Source organism: Camelina sativa, chromosome 4 (genome assembly GCF_030686135.1).
Source record: "Camelina sativa cultivar CO46 ecotype springtype chromosome 4, ASM3068613v1".
Taxonomy (NCBI): domain Eukaryota; kingdom Viridiplantae; phylum Streptophyta; class Magnoliopsida; order Brassicales; family Brassicaceae; genus Camelina; species Camelina sativa.
The window spans coordinates 25,865,901-25,890,303 of NC_141883.1; the positions used below are offsets into that span (position 1 = coordinate 25,865,901).

The 24,403-nt window shown below is 37.8% G+C and overlaps 8 protein-coding genes across 11 annotated transcripts; 5 read left to right on the forward strand and 3 right to left on the reverse strand.

Annotated features, from left to right (window-relative positions):
* Positions 1-332: 332 nt before the first annotated feature.
* LOC104781778 (uncharacterized) lies at positions 333-1,993 on the forward strand. The gene has a single exon (XM_010506520.3). The coding sequence runs from the start codon at positions 421-423 to the stop codon at positions 1,774-1,776; it is 1,356 nt and encodes a 451-aa protein (XP_010504822.1). The 5' UTR covers positions 333-420; the 3' UTR covers positions 1,777-1,993.
* A 244-nt stretch (positions 1,994-2,237) lies between these two features.
* LOC104781779 (plant cysteine oxidase 5) lies at positions 2,238-4,764 on the reverse strand. The gene is made up of 6 exons (XM_010506522.2): positions 4,601-4,764; positions 3,834-4,093; positions 3,490-3,635; positions 3,221-3,374; positions 2,923-3,126; positions 2,238-2,656 (listed from the first exon to the last, which is right to left on the reverse strand). The coding sequence occupies exons 2-6, from the start codon at positions 3,934-3,936 to the stop codon at positions 2,535-2,537; spliced, it is 729 nt and encodes a 242-aa protein (XP_010504824.1). The 5' UTR covers positions 3,937-4,093; positions 4,601-4,764; the 3' UTR covers positions 2,238-2,534.
* A 5,717-nt stretch (positions 4,765-10,481) lies between these two features.
* On the forward strand, positions 10,482-12,173 carry LOC104781780 (multiprotein-bridging factor 1b). Its single transcript, XM_010506523.3, has 4 exons — positions 10,482-10,829; positions 11,215-11,298; positions 11,676-11,758; positions 11,846-12,173. Exons 1-4 carry the CDS (start codon positions 10,688-10,690, stop codon positions 11,963-11,965), a joined length of 429 nt encoding a protein of 142 aa, XP_010504825.1. The 5' UTR covers positions 10,482-10,687; the 3' UTR covers positions 11,966-12,173.
* A 265-nt stretch (positions 12,174-12,438) lies between these two features.
* Positions 12,439-14,798, forward strand: LOC104781781 (putative serine/threonine-protein kinase PBL7). The gene is made up of 6 exons (XM_010506524.3): positions 12,439-12,918; positions 13,122-13,360; positions 13,462-13,597; positions 13,784-14,042; positions 14,139-14,271; positions 14,355-14,798. Exons 1-6 carry the CDS (start codon positions 12,765-12,767, stop codon positions 14,661-14,663), a joined length of 1,230 nt encoding a protein of 409 aa, XP_010504826.1. The 5' UTR covers positions 12,439-12,764; the 3' UTR covers positions 14,664-14,798.
* Positions 14,799-14,886: 88 nt separating this feature from the next.
* On the forward strand, positions 14,887-16,279 carry LOC104781782 (large ribosomal subunit protein uL5z). The gene is made up of 5 exons (XM_010506525.3): positions 14,887-15,067; positions 15,172-15,279; positions 15,373-15,415; positions 15,654-15,849; positions 15,947-16,279. Exons 1-5 carry the CDS (start codon positions 15,065-15,067, stop codon positions 16,143-16,145), a joined length of 549 nt encoding a protein of 182 aa, XP_010504827.1. The 5' UTR covers positions 14,887-15,064; the 3' UTR covers positions 16,146-16,279.
* A 2,123-nt stretch (positions 16,280-18,402) lies between these two features.
* LOC104781784 (putative WRKY transcription factor 69) lies at positions 18,403-20,518 on the forward strand. 2 transcript variants are annotated; one of them, XM_010506528.3, is made up of 3 exons: positions 18,403-18,892; positions 18,994-19,140; positions 19,808-20,518. In XM_010506528.3, the coding sequence occupies exons 1-3, from the start codon at positions 18,768-18,770 to the stop codon at positions 20,370-20,372; spliced, it is 837 nt and encodes a 278-aa protein (XP_010504830.2). In that variant the 5' UTR covers positions 18,403-18,767; the 3' UTR covers positions 20,373-20,518. The 2 variants fall into 2 exon arrangements, with proteins under 2 accessions (XP_010504830.2, XP_010504831.2); XM_010506529.3 differs by having other exon boundaries at positions 18,464-18,892; positions 18,997-19,140.
* LOC104781783 (uncharacterized) lies at positions 20,492-21,622 on the reverse strand. Of its 2 annotated transcripts, none has more exons than XM_010506526.3 (3): positions 21,433-21,622; positions 21,274-21,341; positions 20,492-21,162 (listed from the first exon to the last, which is right to left on the reverse strand). In XM_010506526.3, exons 1-3 carry the CDS (start codon positions 21,562-21,564, stop codon positions 20,553-20,555), a joined length of 810 nt encoding a protein of 269 aa, XP_010504828.2. In that variant the 5' UTR covers positions 21,565-21,622; the 3' UTR covers positions 20,492-20,552. The 2 variants fall into 2 exon arrangements, with proteins under 2 accessions (XP_010504828.2, XP_019100419.2); XM_019244874.2 differs by having other exon boundaries at positions 21,441-21,607.
* Positions 21,623-22,068: 446 nt separating this feature from the next.
* LOC104781786 (V-type proton ATPase subunit D) lies at positions 22,069-23,832 on the reverse strand. Of its 2 annotated transcripts, none has more exons than XM_010506531.3 (2): positions 23,620-23,832; positions 22,069-23,084 (listed from the first exon to the last, which is right to left on the reverse strand). In XM_010506531.3, the coding sequence occupies exon 2, from the start codon at positions 23,073-23,075 to the stop codon at positions 22,290-22,292; it is 786 nt and encodes a 261-aa protein (XP_010504833.1). In that variant the 5' UTR covers positions 23,076-23,084; positions 23,620-23,832; the 3' UTR covers positions 22,069-22,289. The 2 variants fall into 2 exon arrangements, with proteins under 2 accessions (XP_010504833.1, XP_010504832.1); XM_010506530.2 differs by having other exon boundaries at positions 22,069-23,087.
* Positions 23,833-24,403: the final 571 nt, after the last annotated feature.

Sequence of the window (24,403 nt, forward strand, 5' to 3'; positions counted from 1 at the left end):
AAAAACATTAATTTGGTGAATTTTTCCTTGACAAAAAAGTAGACAATTTTAAAATTTCCTAAACCACGGAATCCAACAAAATTATAAAGCGTCGTTCTCTATTCCCTCTTTTCATTTCCACATAGACTTTTAGATATTGATCATAGCATAGCATCATCAATCAAACAGCTTCTGCGTTGAAAAAGTCACATGGAAGATGTTTAAAAAAAAAACTACTAGGGACAAAAAACAAAATTCTTATATAAAATAATAAACTAAAAATAAGTTCAGCCCATATTTGTAAAAAGAAACAAAACGGGCCCAAAACTAAATGCCCATTTATTACCAGTGATAAATCCTAAAGTCATAGAGCTTTATTTTGGTCATCCTCCTCCTTAAACCCTAATTCTCTCTCTCTCGCTCTCTCCCCAAATCTCTCAAATGACCACCACAGAGTCGCCGCCGCCGCCGCAACAGACGGAGCAGCAACTTGTTCCCGCTTCGCAGACGTCAAGAGTGAGTCCCAAGACCGTTAGAAGCGCCATCGATGGTCTTATCAACTGGAGAAGCGAAAAATCAAAAACAGAGAAGCCTCAACTTCTCGAGCAAGACGAGGTACTCTACCTCTTCGTTACTCTGAAGAAGATTCCACAGACGAGCCGCACGAACGCTCATCGTATCCCTTTACCTCATCCTCTTATCAACCCGTCGGAATATTCCCCGGAGCTTTGTCTCATTATCGACGACAGACCTAAGAGTGGTCTCACCAAGGCTGATGTGATGAAGAAGATCAAATCGGAGAATATTCCGATCACGAAGGTTCTTAAGCTGTCAAAACTCAAGTCTGATTACAAGCCGTTCGAAGCTAAGAGGAAGCTCTGCGATTCGTACGACATGTTCTTCGCTGATCGGAGGATTCTTCCTCTTCTCCCGAGGTTGATTGGGAAGAAGTTCTTCGCCAGAAAGAAGATTCCGGTGGCGATTGATTTGCAGCACAAGAACTGGAAAGAGCAGATAGAGAAAGCTTGTGGTTCTGCTATGTTCTTCATGAGGACTGGGACGTGTTGTGTTGTTAAGGTTGGGAAATTGTCTATGGAGAGTAGTCAAATTGCTGAGAATGTGATGGCTACATTGAATGGAGTAGTTGAGATTTTGCCTAATAAGTGGAAATTCGTTAGGTCTTTGCATTTGAAGTTGTCTGAGAGTTTGGCATTGCCTATATATCAAGCTGTGCCTGATTTGAAGCTCAAAATCGATGCTTTTGGAAGTGGGAAGAATGTGGTTAAGGAGGAGAAGAAGGGTGAAGTTGAAGAAGTTGCTGATGATGCTAGCGAGAAGAGTGTTTCGGTTAAGGGTAAGAGGAAGAAGGGTATGATTCATGAGGTTAGGTATATGGATAGTAATATATCCGAGGTGCTTGATGAGGATGAGATTGGTGCTGATGAGGAGAAGAATGAGATTATTGTTGAGTCTGGGGATAAGGAGGAGAAGAAGATGAAGAAGAGGAAGAAGGAGGTCAGTGAGGTTGCAGAGAGTGTGAAGCCGGTGAAGAAAGCTGCCAAAGGGAACTTGAAACCAGAAGTTGAGAAACCGATGAAGAAGGCTGTCAAAGGGAAGTTGAAGCCAGAAGTTGAGAAACCGGTGAAGGTAGCAGTAGCGGCCAAGGGGAAGGTGAAACCAGATGTTGTGAAGCTGAGCAAGGATGTGTTAAAGGCGAAAAAGACTACAAAGATTGCCAAAGACGAGTCTGGTGGTGGATTGAAACCGAAGAGGAAGAAGAGTGTGCTTAGAAAATGAGGCAAGGGAAGATCTCGACTCTTTGCGTGTTTTGCCATTGAGTAATTTTGAGTATGATTTTATGTTTTTTCCTAGTTCTTATTACGTTTTGAGCCCTTTCATATCTTGTACTACTTCTGTGAAACATCGAACTGGTGAAAGTGGTTTGATGGTTTTGTGGAGGAAACATACTGTTAGCTTTTTAAGTACTTATTTAACGTTTTTCATTCCAAACAAAGCCTATTTATCTGGATTTTATTGCAGTAAGCTTTGTATCGATCGAGTTATGGTAGGTACTTACTCGATCAGTCGATCTTGATCTTCATCTCTTAGTGAATTTGCTCACCAAAGGTTAACACTTAAAAATCATCTCTCATACCAAAAATCTGCATGATTTTCTTGATTTATTCTTATGTGGCCAACAATAGAATTCAAGGTTGCTATGGTGTAGACAATTCAAGAAGGACAGGCAAAAAGATCAATGGAAACAAAATTATAGAAACTATATATGAAATTGTTTAAGTAGCATATAAAAAGGGACCAAAAAAATTATAATATTGAACTAGTAGTGAAATCATAAAGATTGTATGTGGTTAACATATTATCATACAACGAAATAAGCTGGAACTTAATGTGGTCACAAATATGTAAGAACCCGAGTTACCCGACCATTATGCAGCCAGCCTCTGAATGGTTTACCAATTATTCTCCCGAGTCCTGATGATATAAGCTCCTTTCTCTTTCTGCTCTTTTCTTATATGCTTAATTTTTTTGTAATCTCATTTTCTAATCACAGGACCTCTGTACGGAACTCTCCAGATCACAAAGCTATCAGGAGGTTGATACTCTTCGAGCCATGTAACATTTGAGATCACTTGTCCATTCATCACTTCAATCTCACCTGGTTTTTAAACATGATGTTTTCAACAACATTGCCATAGTAACAAAAATAAATTCATAAACCAAATCTGTTTAGCAATACAATCAAGTTATGAAGTGATTTGTTCCATGATATCTACATTTAAACTCTTATCTAATCAAGAACCTAGTGCTTTAACCCATGATTCCTCAACAAAGTGTTAGGAGTAGTAACAGTAAGAAATGAAGTCGCATTTTTAAGCAATTAAGTTATAAAGTGGTTTTCCTGTGAATTTTGTGTTATTATACCAGGTAAGTCTCGTATTGGGGATTTCCGGAAGTAGTTGCAGTGTCTGCCGTGAGTAGAAGAGTATGGAGGAGATAAGATGTCGAAGATTGCACAATGAGTAATTGCTTTAAAACAATGAATGTTGCCGCCGGTTGTTGGATATAGAGTGGTCGCTGGGGTAGGGGCAGTCATATCAGTATCCTTGACCAGCTTTGCAGGTCTTGCTATGAGTAAAAGGAAACAACAGATTACTCATTTTGAAATTATTCGCATAGCACGACGGATGTTACACTGGGGCAGTTTACATGTCGCTATTACCTTGTAATGGATCGTCTAGCTCTGATTGGTCAGGCTCAGCCCAATCATATGACTTCACGTGCATAGAACCATAAACAAGCTTGCTTAGCACTGTCATGCCTGGATGATTATGAAGTGGTATGATAGACCCAGGTGGCATGCAGAAAATTCCAATCTGACAAAATAATGATCAAAGCCTAGTAAGCAAGACAAGAAAAGCAAGAATCTTGCATTTCAGAACATTGTTTAGCTGCAGTTAACATGTGGAGCCTGAAAGAAAATTTGCTCACCGAGAAGCTGTCACACTCATGTAACTGAAGGTATTTTATAGCTGGCAGCGAATGATGGTTTCCATCACGCTCGTTCCCAGGACCAGGCCAGTTACGCACCAATTGTGCTTCCTGTTCGAGACCAACATCAGAAGGCTTGATTTTCTCTGAAATAATAAATAAAGGTATCAAGTATGTCCCGGTCCGCAAGTATTAAACCTGATAAACAACAACAGTAGTCTAATGATAACACAAGAGAGTGCGAAACCCAAAACTAGTACTGCAATTATGGGAGCAAGCAAGGTTGCAGACAGAGAAAGGAAGAAAATTTGCAAGACAGTGGATAAAAAAAAATGTAGTCCTACCCAACATATTGCGAACCTTGTCTAAGGCCTCCTCAGACACAGGTCCATTGGATGAGAGAGATGCCTTGCAAGTATTGAAAAGCCTCTGAATATAATACGGCATGATACGAAAAAGGAAGCAAAAACTCCAAGTTCTTGAGTTGCGCAACACGGCTCTGGTCAAGCTTTGAGTTATCTAAAAACAAAGATGAACGGACGGTGTATCTGTTTCCAGTTTCAGCACCAGCGATCACCTTCTTCAATGATTCTCAAGCACTGCCCTGAAAGAAAAGAAAAAAAAAACAACAAATTTAACTTCATTATAGAGCTCCACAATCTAAACAAACAAATCTGAAAAAAAAACAGGTAAATGAACTCTGAGACTCTGACAAAGTTGTGTTTTTGATAAACTCTAACAAGTAAAGGATTAACCTTTGTTCTTACATATCGAATTCAAATTCACACTGCATCTGCCTAAGTGAGCTCAGACACATGTAAGAAAATATAATTTGCCAGGAATAGAATATTAGGTCAGTTATTTTGGCAAACTGAATCATAAACCAAACAGAATTGAATTGAACGGTGCCCAGAAGATTCTACCAATTCATTCAAACCTACAAATCACCAAAATTAGAAAACATAGTGGAACCAAGAGAAATGAATATTACGAGTTGAGTAGAAGAAGCTAAAACAAGAAGGAGAAGGAGATAATATAGAGATGACAAGGTGAGCTTCAATTTCAAAACATGGGTTAAGAGATATATATATATATACGGGGAGAGAGAGACCTTTCGAGCAGAAGAGTGAAAAATCCGAAGAAAGGCGAGAATCGGAGGAATAGAAACGATGATGGAAATGGTGTCTTGAGTCGGAGGAGGAGGAAGGAATCAGAATTTGATATTTTTGCTTTGTGAGTCACTTAAAAACGTTAAGTCTCACTCTCTCTCCCCGTACGTTTCAAAATAGTCAATTCCAACCCCCTTTTGCTTTTTTTTTTTGGTTCGAATCAATTCCATTCCACCTGCATATATTTTCTCTAGGACAAGAACAAACTACAACTTTATTTTATGGCCAACCAACATTTTACGCACGAGTATTAATTAATTCATTCTCGTGCGAGTTTCGAATGGTAATAAGTCGCCCTGGGCGTTCAGCATAAATGGGTTGTTCGGGTCGGGTTGTTTGGTTTTTTTCTAATTCGGGTTTTTTAAAATTTCACCGAATTGAAGTTAAATTGAAATACGGTTCGGTTCAGACAGTACTCGGGTTAATCGGATCGGTTACCTGATTTAATTTTGCATCCGAAAACAATTTCTAATTCGGGTTAAATAACCCGAATTAAAAATTTTCTGAAGTAAACAACAAAATACAATCTGCTAAGTTCATGTACTAGTAGCTTAAAGTTGTGTTTATGAGTTTAAAGGCTTTAAGCTACTAGTACAGACTATTACATACCATTACAGACCATTAGAGAAGCTGCTAAGCTAGCATTTTATCTAGTTTAAGCTAGCATTACATCAAAAAACCAATCCATCAACAAAAGCATGCTACTTCGCATCAAAAAGTAGTCAAAAGAGCAGCTTCAAAGTCAGTACTATACCATCTATTGTTAACGCTGCATTCCGCATCAAAAAGGACAAAATGCGCAGCTTCCTACCTTTGAAAATCATAACAAAAACAATGTTAATCAACAACAAAAACAAAACTAATATGAACACTTAGTAAGAACCACAAACATACCTGTCATACTATGAAGAATCATGGAATAGCTTCCGTTGGATTCCGAGAATCTACACAATAAAACAGATGCAAGAAATTAATACAACTTATAGATATCAAAAGATTTGTTAGGATAACTAAACCGAGAGAAGTTAAACTTACCAAGAGACTCAAAGAATTCAACTTCCTCCAACATCTAGGCCAAATTTGCCACGGTTGCTTCTCCTTTATACGAGCTCTTTAACCATTGTTGGGTGCACAACAATACCTCAACCATGTAAGGAGTTAGAGAGCTTCTGTAAGGATCCAAGACCCTTCCACTTGTACTAAAAGCTGATTCTGAAGCAACCGATGAGGCTGGAATTGCTAGAACATCTCTAGCCATTTTTGACAAGACTGGATACTCTGGGTTATTACGTCTCCACCAACTGAGAACATCATAAGGCATCCCCAACCTATTCTCTACTCGCAGCTCAGGTTTCTCTGCTAGATACTGTTGTAACTCATTGTAGTGTTCTGCAGAAGTCTTCAACCCAACCACCTTGTCGAATATTGAAAGTATCCCCTCACAATATTCATCATCTGATAACTCAAAGACGGTAGACTCTGGCTGAGAACCTGGGGTGTCTTCGATGGCTTATGGTGTGCTTAGCTTATAACTGTAATGCTCATACAAGTTCTTCATAACATCTGAAACTTTCGCATTGAGGTGTCTAGACTCGATTGTATCCTTACCATACAGCTGGTCAAAGCAGAGAGAAGCAAACTTCATCTTGTTTCGAGGGTCAAAGACACTGGCCACAATCACTAACAGATTCATGTTTTTCAATCCATCCCAATACTTGTCAAACTTATTCCTCATAACATGTGCTTGCTTTCTGATCTCCTTATCGGGACTGGTACACTTACTCATCAGGTTCCTCTCAATGTCGACAATCTAATTGTAACAAACAGTGGAACTAACTGAATTGGAGGCAAAGAATATTAAGGTGCACTTATAAAATATTTTCAGAAACTTGACCAACCTTGCAATTTCCTCCCAAGTAGAACTAGTCGGCGGTCCAACTCGTTTAGCCTTTGTTTTCTCATCCTCTTCCTCAAAATAATCACAGTAAAACTTGTCCTCAGCTTCCATCTTCTCAAAAGCCTTCCTCAACTTCAAAGCAGAACTCAACATCAAATACGTTGAGTTCCAGCGTGTGCAAACATCGAGTGGCAAACTCCCTCTACACAGTTTCCCTGTGTCACACCTCAATGCGAAAGACTTCAACCTAGTGAATGATGACCGAACATACTTCACTGCATTCCTAACAACAACAACATGATGATTTACCTTCTTCAAACCATCTCCGACAATCAGATTGAGGATATGTGCACAGCAACACATATGTAGGTAATCACTATCTCTAACTAATGCTTCCTCTCCTCTCAGCCTTAACTGAATCTTAAAAGCATCCAAAGCCTTGTCATTGTTCTTCGAATTATCGACTGTTACCGTGAAGACTTTCTCAATTCCCCAATCATCTAAGCAATCCAGCAAATGCCCTGCAATGGTGTCTCCTTTGTGATTCGTGATGACCTTAAAGCTCAGAATTCTCTTCTGCAATTCCCATTCACTATTAATCCAGGGAGCTGTGATCACCATGTAGCTATATGATGTGGTAGGACACGTCCATATATCCATAGTGAGAGAAACTCTTTGTTTCTCTAAACTAAACAAGTTCTTCAGAGCTGCCTTCTCTTGCAGATACATCGCCACAATGTCTTTAGTACTAGTCCTCCTAGAGAATGTACTGTACATCGGCAAGACATTGAAGCAGAACCGCTTCCATCCCGCTGACTCTACAAAGGAGAGTGGCAACTCATTCACTACTACCATCTCATTAACTGATCTTCTAAACACCATCGGGTCATACTTAATGACCTTCAGATTCCCATTGTTATCACCCGTTATAATCTTCTGCTTGTCCTTCTCTACCCAATCCTTGTACTGCTTGCATCTATTAATGTGAACTATCATCAGGCTAGTACCTACTGTCTTAGTATCACAAGCTATCTCTGCTGCACAATACTTACAGTAGCTCTTAGCTAACTCTCCTTCCCTTTGCAGAAAATGTTCCCAAACTGGAGCTCTTTTTGCATACTTCTTTCTTGGTTTTGGTGGCTTATCAGTACCAGATGGAGGTCTTGGACGCTTCTTTCCAGATACATTCGGTCCAACATCCGCAGTTGCATCTTCTTGTCCGAGTTGAACTATAGGCTCCTTGTCATTTTCATCGGCCATCTACAAATGATTTTATAGCTCTCATTAGCTCATAATAACAATCAACAATACAAGTTGCAAATAATGAAACAAGATCATAAACAAAGTAAATATAAAATCCAACCCTAATTAAGCTAATCAGATGGTAACGAATCGGGGATAGACTAATTGTTAGCTGAAGAACAACAAAAGAAGATAAGCCCTAACTTTCGAAATAAAATTGAAACCGAAACCCTAAATTTTTTGATTCAAAAAATTTAGGGTTTCGGTTTCAATTTTGAATATGCTAATAGGTTGCTATCGAATTAGAGATAAACTAATTGACTAAGAAGATAAACCTTAAATATTCAAAAAAATTAGGGTTTAGGTTGCAATTTCTTTATGAAATGTTGCTAACGAATCGAAATAGCCAAATTGACAACCAAGAACAACTAAAGAACACAAAAAATTGAAAACAAAGAACAACAAAAGAACTGACCTTGACGAATTTCTCGGCTGCTCGCAGATGTATCCGTAGAAGTAGAACTCTCTAGAAGAGAAGAAGTAGAAGAAGATCAAGATGAATTGATGAAGGAGAATAAACGAGATTAGATCGGAGGACCGGATGAAGTGATGAACTTCTCTCTCGCTTTCAGAATCGCATCATGCGGTCTGCGGCGTCAAAGAAAGAAAGAAGTGAGAAAATTAGGGTTAATACATATGGTTAGATTTATATACTTATGCGGATTTTCATTAACCGATCGGTCCGATTACCGAACCGAACCGAACCGAAATTCGATTATCAAATTAAATTTTGCCGACTGGTTATGCTTCTTCTCTTCGGTTCGTCCCGATAACCGACATTTTCGGGTTGTCCGGTTCGGTTTGTCCGGTTATTGCCGAACGCCCAAGGTGAGTAATAAGTGGAGTTGACCGCACAAATCTCATCTTATTCAATTAAATTTTTATACAATATCAAACAAGTAGCAAATTAATGTATTTAACTACTGTTCTTTTTGTTCTTCTAAATCGTTAGGTTCTATTACCATTTTGTTTATTAGGAATACGAGGAAAGAGAGAATAAAATAGCTATTTAATATAATTTTTTTACATTTTTAAAAAAAAAACAATAAATTCAAACTTGACAGATTTTGTTAGATATGAATACTAGATAAATGAGTTTTAAAATATAAATTTTATTGTAAAAAAGCCAAAAGGTGAAAATTTCAATAAACTATAAAGAAAATGTAAAATTATAAGGTATCTTTTTGCTACTATTATGTTCATACTAGGATGGGTCTTGCGGTTTGGTTTGAGTTTCGATATTGGGTCTTGTGGTTGCGTTAGGAGCGGTAAACTCTGCTGGGTTTTGTGATTGCAAGTTGATATTAGTAATTCCGGAGCTAGTAGTTCCACGGTACGACTCGAAGAATAATGAATCATCTTGACCCTTCCCTTCGTTTGTTTTAGTTCATGTGCTTTTCATTGATTTGAAGTCGCTTGTGTTGTTTGGTTGTGATTGTGTTTTATCCGCCCAACCATTGTCTCGTCCGTCACCCCCTGTCTACTCTTCTAGCCTTTGATTCCCGTAAGGATGTTTCCTTTTCTAAGCTTAGGCTTCGTTTTGTTTGGAGATATGCTGGTCTTTATTGTTTGCAGTTGGTTCTTCTCATGGTTGTTTGTTCGTTGTGGATGATAGCTTCTTCGTTCATCATCGTGCTTGTTCGAGTTTGGTTTTAGCGAGTAGTTAGGCTTCGCTCCTTGTTCTTGCTTTGTAGATTTGTTTAGATCTAATTGCTTTTTGTAAGGCTTCTACACAGACGATTCTGGACGTTGTTGTCGTCATCATCGCATTCGGAAGCGTTTCGGATCTTTGTTTGCCGGGTTATGAAGACTTTGGTTCTGTTTCTAGAGATTGGTTTCTCTTCAGGATAGGAGGTGGTTGATGTGAGCTTTGGATTGCCCGAGGGCATCCTTAGTAAATCTCGTCTGCAGGTGGTTGGGGAGAAGAGCTATTCTTGCATCTTGAGACTAGTTTGTCATGTAAGAGTTATGCTTGGTTATATATGTTCTTACTTTAAGGTTTTGTCCTCTTTTTCGGGTTTAAGTTCTTTACTTTGTATTTTTTCTCTTGATTTCGTTTTAAGTTTCCAGGAACTTTTTGTTGTTCGCCGGCTTAGTTTCCCATTTTTAGAGTTTAAACTCTAAAAATATATTTATTTTCCGCCGGCTCAAATTGTAATTCACAATATATTTTTCTATGGTTTATAATATGAGATGACCAAAAAAATGTTCATAATGGGACGTGGAAATCTATTGGTGGTGTGGTTTTTTAACACTTTGGAAAGCCCAAGCTTTTCAAATGAAAGTATACAACTTTGCTGATTTGCAATGTTAAAGGTAATTAATAGCTAACGTCCGTTTTGTCCACCAATTCCAAAACGGGCTTTCTCGGCCTTTGTCCCTTATTTCTTGGACTATAATTTCTGTTTATCTGAGTTTTCTCATATCTTTATAGCTTAATGTCAATGTACTTTATTATTTCGGTTTAAATTCCGACATTGTCAAAAAAAAATCCGACCAACATTATTATCGTTTTGGGCCTTAACAACATTTTCTTATCGTAACGCGGCTTCGGCAAGATATTTTTAGATGGGAAGTTAAAAATAATATATAAATATTCCGTTAGGGGGCCTTTAAGCTTAGCTATTTACGTAATTACCCCTTCTGGAATAAAAATCACTAAATATAAATTGCAAAACGATCATTTCTAATACTTTTCTTTATCTCGATCCTCTTTGTCTCTCTCTCTCTCTCTCTCTCTCTCTCTCTCTCTCTCCCATTTCTTTAGTTTATCCACGAACGAAGAAAACCTAAAAGAAGAAGAAAAGAAAAAAATCTCCTAAGAGAAGCCATGGCAGGAGTTGGACCGATGACTCAGGATTGGGAACCAGTTGTGATCCGTAAGAAAGCTCCTAACTCTGCCGCTAAGCGCGACGAGAAGACTGTCAACGCCGCTCGTCGTAGCGGCGCCGATATCGAGACCGTTCGCAAATGTTTGTTTTCTCGATCTCTCTCTTGTTTGATCTGTCTTCTTTTATTATGAAGCTTTGCGATAATATTTATCTGGTTTTATGCTATAAGATTTTGCCGATCGAATCTAGGTTGAGTTGTTACTACGCTGGATTAGGGTTATTCATATACCTTCGCCGCCACTGGCTTATTATGCTCTTTTTTTTAAAGGATTTGTGTTAGGGTTATCGTTTGTTATGATTTCAATTGCGTTTGCAGCAGTAACAATTTTGCCCTGAGGTTGCTTTCTGATTATTGCTCGGTTACTTTGGTTTTCTATTGCTCATGAATCTGTTTTTGTTTTTTGTTCAATATGAATCTTATAGTTGTGTAACGGGATCTCTTTTGTTTTTACTTTGGTTGTTGTAGTCAATGCTGGATCCAACAAGGCTGCATCAAGCGGCACCTCCTTGAACACGAAGAGGCTTGATGATGACACTGAGAACTTATCTCGTGAGTGTATATATACATATCTGAATCATTCATCTGATTTATATTATGCACTGCCACTGAAAAATATATACTAGTACCTACCTGCCTCTGTAATCTGTATGTATTCTGGGACATAGTTTTATACTAGTCATGTTCCTATAAGGGCAATTCTTGGCGTATGTCTTTCTGGGTTGCTAATGTTTTTTCTCCCAGTCTGAATTTTTTTTAGTGAGAGGAGGTTTTTGTTTGTTGATGGGGTTATCAGGATGCCAAAGAGCTGAAGCTTTGTGTATCTTAGTTTCCGCAAATCATTGTGTTCTCCACTTTTGTGATAGTTTGGTCAGCAATGTTGGTTATCATGTCTAACGCCTTTTTTGTGTATGGGTTGTATAATCTAGATGACCGTGTGCCTACTGAGTTGAAGAAAGCCATCATGCACGCCAGAGGGGAGAAGAAGCTGACTCAATCCCAACTCGCCCAAGTACTTTCTCTCTTTTCTCTGTTGTTACTTGTTTGTATGTAACTGGATTCATGGTGGTAACATTATTATATGTTTTGATTTCTGTAGCTGATCAATGAGAAGCCACAAGTGATCCAAGAATACGAGTCAGGAAAAGCAATTCCGAATCAGCAGATCCTTTCTAAGCTGGAGAGAGCACTTGGTGCTAAACTCCGTGGAAAGAAGTAAGAACAAATCTCTTAAGGTGAAAAAAACAAAGTAAACTAATCGCAGTTTCTCTCTCCAGTTCAGATGCTTTTACCATATGCTATGAAAAGTGAAAACTATATGGTTGGTTTTAATGGCATAGTAGTGTGTTGCGAAGAATCTTTTATGATGTGAGAAAAACAAAGCTGTTTGGAACTTTATGTCATTATAAATAATCTGTTTTCTTTCGTTTCGTCATGTCTCGTAAACCCCATGTTCCACTTTTGAAAAAAGTTCAAGGTTGAAATTGATCTACTGTCTGCCAATAGTGATTTGATCAAATTGATTCTAAAATAAGTTATGTACCGTGTTAAATGGAAACTATGAAGAGAAAAATAATTACTTGGAATCTAAATAAACAAAGCTTAATTTTGGGATGGATTATTATATCCGAATATGGGCCTTGATACGCTTGGTCCATATAAAACAACTCGGGGACTAAACTGTACCAAATTAAACTAAAGGGAAAAGACTGTAAAGTTGCGGGTGAATACGTACATACCTGCAACTATTCCCCGCGCCACAAAACAAAACAGTACAGTGAGTCAGAGTGGAGTGAAGCTGACATTCACACACACACAAATACACAAAAATCAAAAATCAAGAAAAGACTAATTTTCACGAAACCCGAAGCTTTAGCTTATTCCTCTACTGTTTCAATTTCATCTCCTCCTCCTCTCTGAGTGGCAATTTCTAGGGTTTTCAAATTTTTCTTTTCTTTTCCATTTCTGGAAACTAGTACAAAGGCTACTACTACTTCTTTCAAGGGAGACAAAACAAAATGGAGACAGACGAAGCATACCAAAAGAAAGAACGTGCTGCACTTGTGTCCATTGTGGTTCTTGCTTGTCTTGCTCTTTCTTCTTTGTTCGTCGCCTTTAGCTACTACTGCTACATTCGTAACAAAGTTTCTAAGCGTCACAGAATTAGCAAGAGTAAGCAGCTCCCACAATTAGTTTTGGCAAAGTTCTTATCTTTATCTGCATTTTCTTGTTCTTACGCACTCTGTTTTCACTGGGAACTTGAAATTTGTTACTAATTAAGGAATCTTTGGATGATGGTTTTTCAATTAGTGTCCGATTTATTTATCTGAGTATTGAATTTATTGTTGTAATAATACCTATCGAATGTTTTTTAGGGTTTGATTGCGAGGAGAAAGGCGATTGTCAAAAGGTACAAGATTTAACTGACAATGGATTGCAGATTTTCACCTTTAAGCAATTGCATTCAGCGACTGGTGGATTTAGCAAGTCTAATGTGGTTGGGCATGGTGGGTTTGGGTTGGTTTATCGCGGTGTGCTTAACGATGGGAGAAAAGTTGCTATCAAGTTCATGGATCATGCAGGGAAGCAAGGTGAAGAAGAATTCAAGATGGAGGTTTGTTTCTTTGAGTTTGCTTAGTCTTTGATCTTTTGCTGTTTGTGTAGAGTTTTTGGTTACTTAAAACGATTGATCAATTTTTTTGTATCTGGTGACAGGTAGAGTTACTGAGCCGTCTGCGTTCACCATACTTGTTGGCACTTCTTGGTTATTGCTCAGACAATAGACACAAACTGCTTGTGTATGAGTTCATGGCAAATGGTGGTCTGCAGGAACACCTTTATCTTAACAACAGTAAGTTCATTGATCCGGTAATGTAGTTGCGGCTCTTTTTTTACTTCTATGCGTATCCTTTGGGTGATAGCATTTTGGGACATGAATGCTTAGATAATGTCTTATAGTTACTAATTGGTGAACATAGCATCTGGAGTTCTCATTGTGGATTTGATATAGAATTTTCTCATTTTTCATTGCATATAGGATCTGGTTCTGTCCCACCGAGATTAGATTGGGAAACTCGGATGAGAATAGCTCTGGAAGCTGCAAAAGGCTTGGAATATCTACATGAACAAGTATCACCCCCAGTAATTCACAGAGACTTTAAGAGCAGTAATATTCTGCTGGACAGAAACTTCAACGCCAAAGTTTCAGATTTTGGATTGGCCAAAGTCGGATCAGATAAAGCTGGTGGACACGTTTCTACCCGTGTATTAGGCACACAAGGATATGTTGCTCCAGAGTATGTTTTCCACTCAATCAATTTCATTGTTCTTCCATCACTTCAACTTGATTAGCTCGAATATAACACCAATTGTTTTTGAATTTCTTTGTCCAGGTACGCATTAACCGGTCACTTAACAACAAAATCAGATGTCTATAGCTACGGTGTGGTCCTGTTAGAGTTACTAACCGGTAGGGTTCCAGTAGATATGAAGAGAGCTACAGGAGAAGGCGTTCTTGTCTCTTGGGTACACCATTCCTTTCAAAGACTGCTCTTATGTCATTTCTTCTCGTCTTTTGCTCTAATAACTTCTCTTATCCTTTTCTACAGGCTTTGCCTCAATTGGCTGATAGAGAGAAAGTAGTAGACATAATGGATCCAACACTGGAAGGACAGTACTCGACAAAAGAAGTGGTTCAAGTTGCAGCAATAGCAGCAATGTGTGTTCAAGCAGAAGCTGACTACAGACCATTAATGGCAGATGTGGTGCAGTCACTGGTTCCATTAGTGAGAAACCGTAGGTCAGCTTCAAAGCTTAGTGGCTGCTCCAGTAGCTTTAGCTTGGCTAGGTCTCCTAATTCGCCTGGTAAAAAGCAAGCATCTGTTCTCAATAAAACAGAGGATAACAAAAAAATGTAAGGCTTCTCTTTTTTGTTTTTGACATGAAAATGTAAGGCTTTTTTATGTACTACTGGATTTGCTTAAAAACAGACTAATGTAAAAACACTTTTGAGTTATTAAACATGGAAATTAATAAATTTATCATCAAATAAAGTGAATTTTGTCTATGGGCCGATCTTGGGCCATTATAATGCTATTGAAACTCAAACAAAAAGGTCACGTGCGGGTAACGTGCGCGTCTGTTGGAGGGTGGAGGGTAAAAGCGTCATTGCGGACTCCTAAATTGGCTTAGAACCCTAGAGGCTTTAACTATTAGATAGATCTAGGGTTTATATATATTTTGCCGCTTCTTCTGCGTTTCCTCTTTTCCGATTCGTGTTTTCCCGTCGGCCGGAGAGTTATCGCAACCCTAATCCGAAATGGTCCGTCGGAGTAATTTCTTCTTCTTTGAATTCTCTTTTTTTTTTTTAATAAAAAAATGTTTTCAAGTGAATATGTGGTGATTAAGTTCTTTTCGTTGAATCAGGCGTCGGAGAAGAAGCTATCGAACCCAATGAGGGACATTAAAGTGCAGAAGCTGGTTCTCAACATCTCCGTCGGTGAGAGTGGAGATCGTCTCACCAGAGCCTCCAAGGTTTTGTTACTTTAACCTCATTTCTCTCTTCTTTTTTTTCCCCCCGATTGAGCTCGATTTGATTCGAATCAGTTCTTTGGATTAATTTTGTAGGTGTTGGAACAATTGAGTGGTCAGACTCCTGTCTTCTCCAAAGGTGAGTTTTTAACTAAGTTTAAATTAATCTTGTAGTTCTTTGGAACAATTTAGTGATTTTGTAGTTGTTATTCCTCATGAGATATGTAGTGAGAATCAGTAGGTATCAGTTGTCGTCTCTGTTTTTAATGGGTTGCTTGGAGAAGCTTTGTAATCATCAGCTTCTAGTAGATAGATAACTTTGTTGTTGTCGATGATGATGAAGAGAGTTCTGACATAATATGTTATGACTTTTGCAGCTCGATACACTGTTCGTTCTTTTGGTATCAGACGTAATGAGAAGATTGCTTGCTACGTCACTGTCAGGGGAGAGAAGGCAATGCAGCTTCTCGAGAGTGGACTGAAAGTTAAAGAATACGAACTCTTGAGAAGGAACTTTAGCGACACTGGTTGCTTTGGTTTTGGTATTCAGGAGCACATTGATTTGGGTATCAAGTAAGTCTCTTCTTTATCTTTCTAACACTAAACATAGAAAGAGTGGCTTTGTGTAACCGTTGATCCAAGCGGGGGTTTTATTTTGATTCCATCTTAGGTATGATCCATCTACTGGAATCTACGGTATGGACTTCTATGTTGTTCTTGAGCGACCTGGTTACCGTGTGGCACGTCGCAGAAGATGCAAGGCTCGTGTTGGAATTCAGCATAGAGTGACAAAAGATGATGCCATGAAATGGTTCCAGGTGAAATACGAAGGAGTCATTCTCAACAAGTCTCAGAACATTACCGGTTAAAACAGATATGTCAAACAAAGGGATCTATGATCTGTTTTTCTTTCCCCTCAATTCGAATCAGTATTTTCTCAGTTTTGTTTTGTTTCTCTGATCTTCATACACTTGAATTTTCCTTATATAGATATTTGCCTATCTTTATCGTCGTTATGGACAAATATAAGCTGACTAAAAAGTCTAATACACAATTCTGAGATAAGTAGATCTACGAATGTTCAATACTATTCGACAGAAGAAAGTAAGTAATGAGCATTCTCTGTTTAAGATTATAAGTCAACCCTACACCGTGTTGTTGTTAAACAAGGCTCTTAATTCAACATTATCGAAGACGATCCTTCAAAGGGATGTTTCATCTGCATTCACATTTCTGAAGTTTTTCTATATATTTTACAGTCAAATTTTCAAAGAGAGAACTGTTGAATCGTCTTTTATTATTGATTGGGTTATGACTTTATGATCGCATTACGGTGTTCTAGGTACATAAGATTAAAGACAACATCATTTTAACTGGTTAGTTTACCAGTTAAACGCATAAAGTTACGTGAAAATTAGCTATCGAACGAATGCGAAAATTCAGTTTTAAGAAGAATCTTTTTGACTAAGCGCATTTACGCTTTTTTAATGTTAAGAAGACGTGTCGATTATAAATTACCTTGTACTTGTACATTGTTTAACATACTAACAAAGATGAAAAACATTATCCAATCATGTTTCATTGTCAATTCTCAGTTGCATCAGATTCGAGCGAATTATTGATTGGTTCGACATTAATTATCATGATCAGAAATGACCAAATCAAACATATATATACATATGTGCGTAAACCCGCGTTACGTATAATAAACTAATCAAAAACCTATATACAACCAGAAAATAAAAAATTTGGCTCCTTTCTGACAAAAGTTGGAGGCAATAATGGAGTAATTAAACTATTAATTATGACAGAGGCTTTTATAGTTTTTATCTATTAGTGATTTACAATTTTATTAATGACGACTGGAGGAATCTTGACTTGATCACACACATATTTATTATAAGCCATTTCCAGCCCAAATTTCTGTATACCTTTATAAATAATTTCTAGACCTAGGGTTATATATTAATGTTCATTTTTTATCAAAAAATAAATAAATCTATGTTTATGTTTCTTAGGACATGGTATTTTTCATCCCAAAATGAGTTGCAGCTTTTACTTGAACAAATTTCTTCAACAAACGTCATCAAATGTGACATCTTTGTTATCCATAGAAATTAAAGGGCACATGTTACTCTCTGCAAACTTCTTGGTTAAAGATCTCACAACATCTTTCCATTGGGTTTGGATGGTACGGGCCAAGACACAAAACCAAACATCTTTTTGCATAGAACTATAAAAGTGTTGTAACTTCGTTGCTAATTTGAGGTTCATAGTTTATTTTTTCTTTTAAACTTAATACCAATAGGTAACGAGTGTGTTATCTTATTCGATATGAGAGATTCATAATTTTGAGAAGACTATATGATTCATCATTACGGACCACGTCTCTTTTTCTATTGTTATATCGAATATATTCATTTAAAAGTTTATTAATGTCATATTGTCATTGTTGGTAACTTCTAGCTTCCTATATGTAAACTTCTACTCTCTTTTTTTCATAATTTTTTTCTCCAACTAGAAATTCTTAAGCGGAAGAACCAATAAGTGAGATTGGGAGAAGGAAAAGAGTAAATTAACAAACTGTGAAAACTAAGCTCAGCAGAGAAAAGAGAACATTGTACTTGTACATAAAAGTCTTGAAAATGACCTTTCGTTAATTTTTCAATAGGTAAGTAGTCTTATAGATTTAGTCCAAACTGGATATATCATAAACATATTAAAAATAGTAGTCCCTATGTCTTCATGTCAAGTTCACAACATGATGCATTTTGGGAAATTGAAACGGACCAAATCAACTGATATATATAGTTTAAGGACAGCTTAAAAGAACTCACGTCTGATTTTAGAAACTTTAACCGTAAACAAAATTCATTATAACATCTCTGATTCGGGTTTCATTTATTTAAGAAGAGTTATATAGATGGGTTGTAATGTATAACTAACTTAATTTTGTAATATTATAAAAATGAGCATAATTTTAAATGAAACCAAAACATAAACGAAAACATCACAGTCTACATAGATCAGATGCAGGGATAATTATAATATAAATATGCATAATTATGCATGGACTTAATCAAAATGTCCAGCTAATTAAAGAAATCATTTGAATAGCAAAACCTTATGGTGTATTATAATAAAATCCACGGGAGAGAGAAGAGAGAGAAGAGAGAGAGAGAGAGAACCTTTCAAAATAAATAAACTAATATATCACTACAAAACAACTGGTCATATTTTATATTCAAATAAAATTTACACCAATGACCCAAAAACATTATAATACAAATATAAATCCCCTTTGATATTTGCCTGCACGTCCCCAAAAAACAAGTAGTAGAGAATAATAATAATCACATCAGATTGGATTAAAAACCCTCTCACTAATCACCTTCTTAATCACCCTCTCCCCCCCCCTCCGGTTCTCAACTCAACCAGCACCAGAAAGAAAGAAAAAAAACACATCCTGTTCCGGAGAAAAAATCGGAATCATGCACCGTAGAGGAGCAATTCAAGAATCAGACGACGAAGAAGATGAGACATACAACGACGCCGTTCCTGAATCTCCTTCTTCTTGTGAAGACACGAAGATCTCGAAACCAACTCCAAAGAAAAGGTTTGTGAAATATTCTATCAAATTGTTTATATATATATATTAAAAAAAAAAGAGAGAGAATGATCTGGAAATGTAAAATAATAATTGTGTATGATAATTAGTAGGAGGAACGTAGAGAAGAGAGTTGTCTCAGTTCCGATAGCTGACGTGGAAGGATCTAAGAGTAGAGGAGAAGTATATCCACCGTTCGATTCATGGGCCTGGAGAAAATACGGACAAAAGCCGATCAAAGGCTCGCCTTATCCCAGGTATTATTACAAAACACACACAAACACTCTTTTTTTTGTCGTTTTAATTAGCGGCGGCTTTAGAAATGAGGAAAAGCGTACGTTAGCCTTTACGGTGGTTGGGCTAACATACGCACCATGTGAAAAACGGACGCGTTCGATATCGCGTGGTTTTGACGCGCCACCTCCTTAATCTTTGGGAGAGGATGGGGTTTTATTAATGTTATAAAAACTTTGTGATTAAGGAACAATTAGATGGGAGTCACTCACTCTAAATTGAAATTTTTTTTTAGTTCCCTTAAAGTTTTAGTAGTAGTAGTATTTTATACTTTTGGATAACCTCGGGGATGTGTGAAATACTAGTAGTATTAAAGTACCGGTAGATCTTGTTGATTTCTAAAGTGAATAGCCCACAAAAGGTAATGCGCACAAAAAGGAAAAAAATAAGTATATATATGTACGTGATTAACGTGCCAATATTATTATACTATTTGTCATTTATTACCATTTCTTAAGGTTACATTTATGGAAAATATACTAAAAAATTACATTATGAAGTTATCATTTGAAATTTTACTAATCAAAAAAAAAAACTATGATTTATGTATTTGGTGTAATTAAGTTTGAAATTTTATTACGTTTTGAGTCTTTTCATGGAAAAATGTGTATCACTTTTGTTTGTTTTCAGGGGATATTACAGATGTAGTAGCTCAAAAGGGTGTCCGGCGAGGAAGCAGGTGGAGAGAAGCCGTGTTGACCCTTCAAAGCTCATGATTACTTACGCCTGCGACCACAACCACCCTTTCCCTTCCTCCGCCGCCAACAACAAATCCCACCACCACCGTTCCTCCGTCGTCCTCAAAACCGCCAAGAAAGAGGAAGAATACGAAGAAGAGGAGGAGGAGGAGGATGAGGAACTAACCGTAGCCGCAGCAGAGGAACCGCCGGTTGGATTAGACCTCAGCCACGTGGACTCTCCGTTGCTCTTAGGCGGCTGCTACAGCGAAATAGGCGAGTTTGGTTGGTTCTACGACGCCTCCATCTCATCATCATCTGGTGGCTCTTCGAATTTTCTCGACGTAACGCTAGAGAGAGGCTTTTCAGTAAGCGGAGAGGAAGATGAGTCTCTGTTTGGTGATCTCGGTGATTTACCTGATTGCGCCTCCGTCTTTCGCCGTGGGACTGTTTCCACGGAGGAGCAACATCGTAGATGCGATTTTGGCGCCATTCCTTTCTGTGATAGTTCTAGATGAGTTTGTGTCTGTCTTGTGTGTGTAGCCAAAAGAAAAGAAAGAAACAATTTTTTTTTTTCCACTGTAAAGGTTGTATCAATGGTGGATTCATATGATTCATTAAAAAAAAAAAAACGAAATAATAAAAGTAATGTCATTTGAGAGGATTCAGAGTAGTTTATTTAAGAGGTACAAAGATTTTTACATGCGACGAGGATAACCAAAAAGGAAAGTTTCTTCCATTGCTCTTACCACAGAGAGTAGCTCCAATGTGAAGAGATCGTTCATTCTCATGTCTCCCGCGGGGTTTGATCCATTAGTTGGAGAAGAGTCTTGTTTTGCCGGCTTCAGTATGACGAATCTACAGACAGGACACTGTCCTTTGCTCTTTAACCATGGAACTATACATTCTTCATGAAACATGTGTTTGCAAGGAGTGAGCATCACTGTTTCCTTGGGTTCAAAGTCTTCTAAACACACGGAGCATCTCTTGTCTTCTTCGTCGCCTGGGAGATCTCGATTGTTTCTTGCGTTTTCGCTTCCCGGGGTTTTGTTTCTGTAGTAAAAGCTCAGGCTTCTGAGGAGAGTGCTTTTTGGAGCTGGGTTGACAGGGTTGTATGTCTCTTTTGTTAGATGTTTGAGGATCTCGTCTTCTTCATGGACTTGTGATGATGATGATGTTGAGCTGTTCTCTCGTCTACCAGGTTGGTTGTGAACGGCTTGCCTTAGTGCCTCGAGGTGCTGTCTTCGTGGGTTGTTGCTGTTACGAATTGGAATCTGATGTCGAGTATGTGACGGTGGTACTAAATCTCTGACAAGAACAATGATATTTCAACTTCTTGAAGATGAAATATCTAATAAACTAAACTTTAATAAAACAAAATCAAAAGCAGGAATAAACAGAGGATGATGATTTAAGTACACAGTGGATGAAATCGTTGTATTTGAGTAAGCGGCTGGAAGATCATCGAGCAAGCGTCTGTTAACTGTCTGAAAGAGGATACCGAAACATCAAACCGATGAGGAGGCTAAAACATCCCTCTAGGAGTGTATATGACGACAAGAACAAAACTTCACTTACTGAGTTACTCCTGGACCACGAGTTCTGCGAAGAGAAAGCAGGAACTCGCCAACCCGACGATCGTGTATCCCTACCATAACTATAATTGGGTTGATTTGGAACGGAAGAATAGCCATTTCTGTTGTTGTTCATAGCTGAGAATGAATGGCTTTCTTGTTCCAAATAAGAGATATGATAAAGCTTTTGTACTGTAACGTAGCTATATTCCTTTTCTTGCACTGAGTTATTCTTTCTCCACTTATATGATTCCCTAAAAGCTGATAAACTAAGCAAGGAATATATGTCCTAGTATGTGATGCCATGTCTTGTCTCCTGAACAAGTATCATATGCACAAACCATGACCTAAATCTTAAACTGAATGTTATGTACAAGAATCAATACCATAAAAACTTGGTCCAAGATTACGATATATTTCTATGAAGGTTCACAAAAGCCTCTTCACTCCATTAATATTGAAGTTTAGATTGCTACAGTTCGAGCTTCATGAACACTTTGTTACTTGAAATAAATCTCCCTACTTTCTAAAAGGGATTCATAAAGTTCCTTCCTTTCTCATCTTGCTATGCTTAACCAACCAATGATAGAATCCAACAGTAACTTTACTCGGGAAAGCACAAGAAAGATTCTACATCTGCTTGGTCTTGGAAACAGGGGAATTATCATTACCCAAAAGAGTAACAATCACAAATCTCTTGAGGAAAATTGTAGCAAAGCACAATCCAAGATGATACAAATAAGTCATCTACATGAAATCCATTTTATTTTGAAAACATAAATACGATGAAGAGAGTAATGAAGGCATGACAGCGAGAACAGAAACCGAGCAATCACAAAAGGGACCGAAAGAGCCCACACCTTAGAAAATAATGTCTGTATCCTTCTCTGCACCGCCAGCAAGAAAGTCACGAGCAGCGTTAATCGAAATCCCTCTCTGCATAGAGATTCCTTCAAGAACCATATCCTCAGCAAATTCCTTAGCATTAGCTGCCTGTCGTTCGACTTCCCTCCTCTTGTATCCCTGAATCTTCTTCAACCTGAAGAAATCCTCTCTCTCGAGCTCATCAAGCTCTCCCTTGATGTAACTGATTGTATTCTCCAGCTTCGGCTTCACCACATTCTCCAAAGCGTTGACCCTGCGATTAGTTGTCTTGATAGCTTCATCAAGCGTCAAGAAAGAAGTCTGGAGGGAAGCGAGCTCAACTAGAACTTCAATGGCTTTCACATAAGCCACACGGCAAGCTTGAACCTGCTGACCACCTCTAGCTAAACCGGTCAAGTCATTCTTGGTCTCGCCTTCAGAGAAGTGATCAAACTTGGGAAGCTTCACACCAGCAATATTCTCTGTCCGAGAACGAACCTTCAACGTAGCTTCTTTAACGTTCTCGAGGACAACATGTTTGACGTTCTCGCCAGCGACATACTTTACTTCAGTAAGCGCAAAAGAGGATGTCTTCATCATATCTCCCATGGATTCCTTTGCAGTAACGATTTTTTTGAGAAGTGCCCTAAACTGAACAGTCAAAGCATCACTCTTCTTCTTGAGGAGAGCATGACCTCTTGTAGCTCCAACAAGACGAGCTTTCATAACCCCAAGCATTGTAACAGTGGGAACCACATTCAAACGCGCGTTTTGGCCAGCCATATTTCAAAACTACTGCCAAAGGAAGGAGATAAGATTAATTCTCTCTGCTCATTAAAACAACAACACACACAAACAGACTCATCATTGGCGACAGAGATCAAACGTTAAATCTGGTAAATTATGATTTTACTAATCAGAATTGAAAAAAAAAAAGATTCACTTTGGAAAATCTTAGGTTAAATCAACCAAGTAAGCACCCTATAATCGTCATAGCGAACGATCCATAAAAGAGATCCATCAGATTTCAAATCATATGTTGTCAGATTGATATCAATAGTCTAAGAATTTTAGATTAAAAAGAATTGTGTAATTCTCGAAGCACCACGTAAAATTGAATCAAAGTCTACGACTTTTGAAGATGATATCGTTACCCAGATCACGAGAAGATGAAATCTGGATCAGAGACTCAAAAATTGATCAAGTGGGGTTAATGGGTTACACACATAAATAACCCAGATTTCAATCGCATTCTTCTGATAGAAATTAAACTAGAGAGAAATGATAGGAAACAGAGTGATGAGATTAGAGAGGATGATGAGATTACCTGGGCCTCTGGAGAGAGAGAGAGAGAGACTATAATAAGAGGCGACTTCTTTACAAGTAAATCACTGAGATTGATTTGGATACAATAAGACAGAGAGAGCTTTGGAGAAAATTGAAAATTTTGATTGGAGCAGTGAGAAAGATCGTATTCGACCTCGTCGCTGATCGTGGAGGAAAGAAAAAGGGGCTGTTTTTGTAATTAACTGTAAACATGAAGGTCCTTTTTATTTTTTGCTACTAAATAATAAAAAATTATTACAGCTCATCGCTTATGGTGGGGCCTACTTTCCTGTCTTAAAATAAATCTGGACCCGTTGTGGGCCCCATTTTATTAGACGGCGAACTTGTTCTAATAATAATAAGTGCTACTCTAGGATATGATTTGGGGTAGTTCTTGATTTGATGATTTACAACTGAAACTAAATGAGATTTCTTAACTTAAATGAAATTATGAAATTAGATATAGATGCTTTAGTTTTGTTTCCTTTTAGATTTGTTCCGTTTTTGTTTGAGAACTAATTTCCTGAGAAAACAAAACCATACATATTAATTGTTGACAAGACCCTTATTGTTTGTCCACATGTATGATGTATCCCAAATTACTCATCTCTTTCTGATTTGTTGTCAGAGCCGTCGCACAATATATTGGGGCCACAAGCCCAAAACTCTGTTAAGGCTGGTTTTTTAGTGGACCAAAGAAAGAAAAGAAAAAATCGTAAAAATTGGCGGTGACATGGTTCGAACCGGCGATCACAAAAACAGTTTAGTTTACCTTTACCACTACA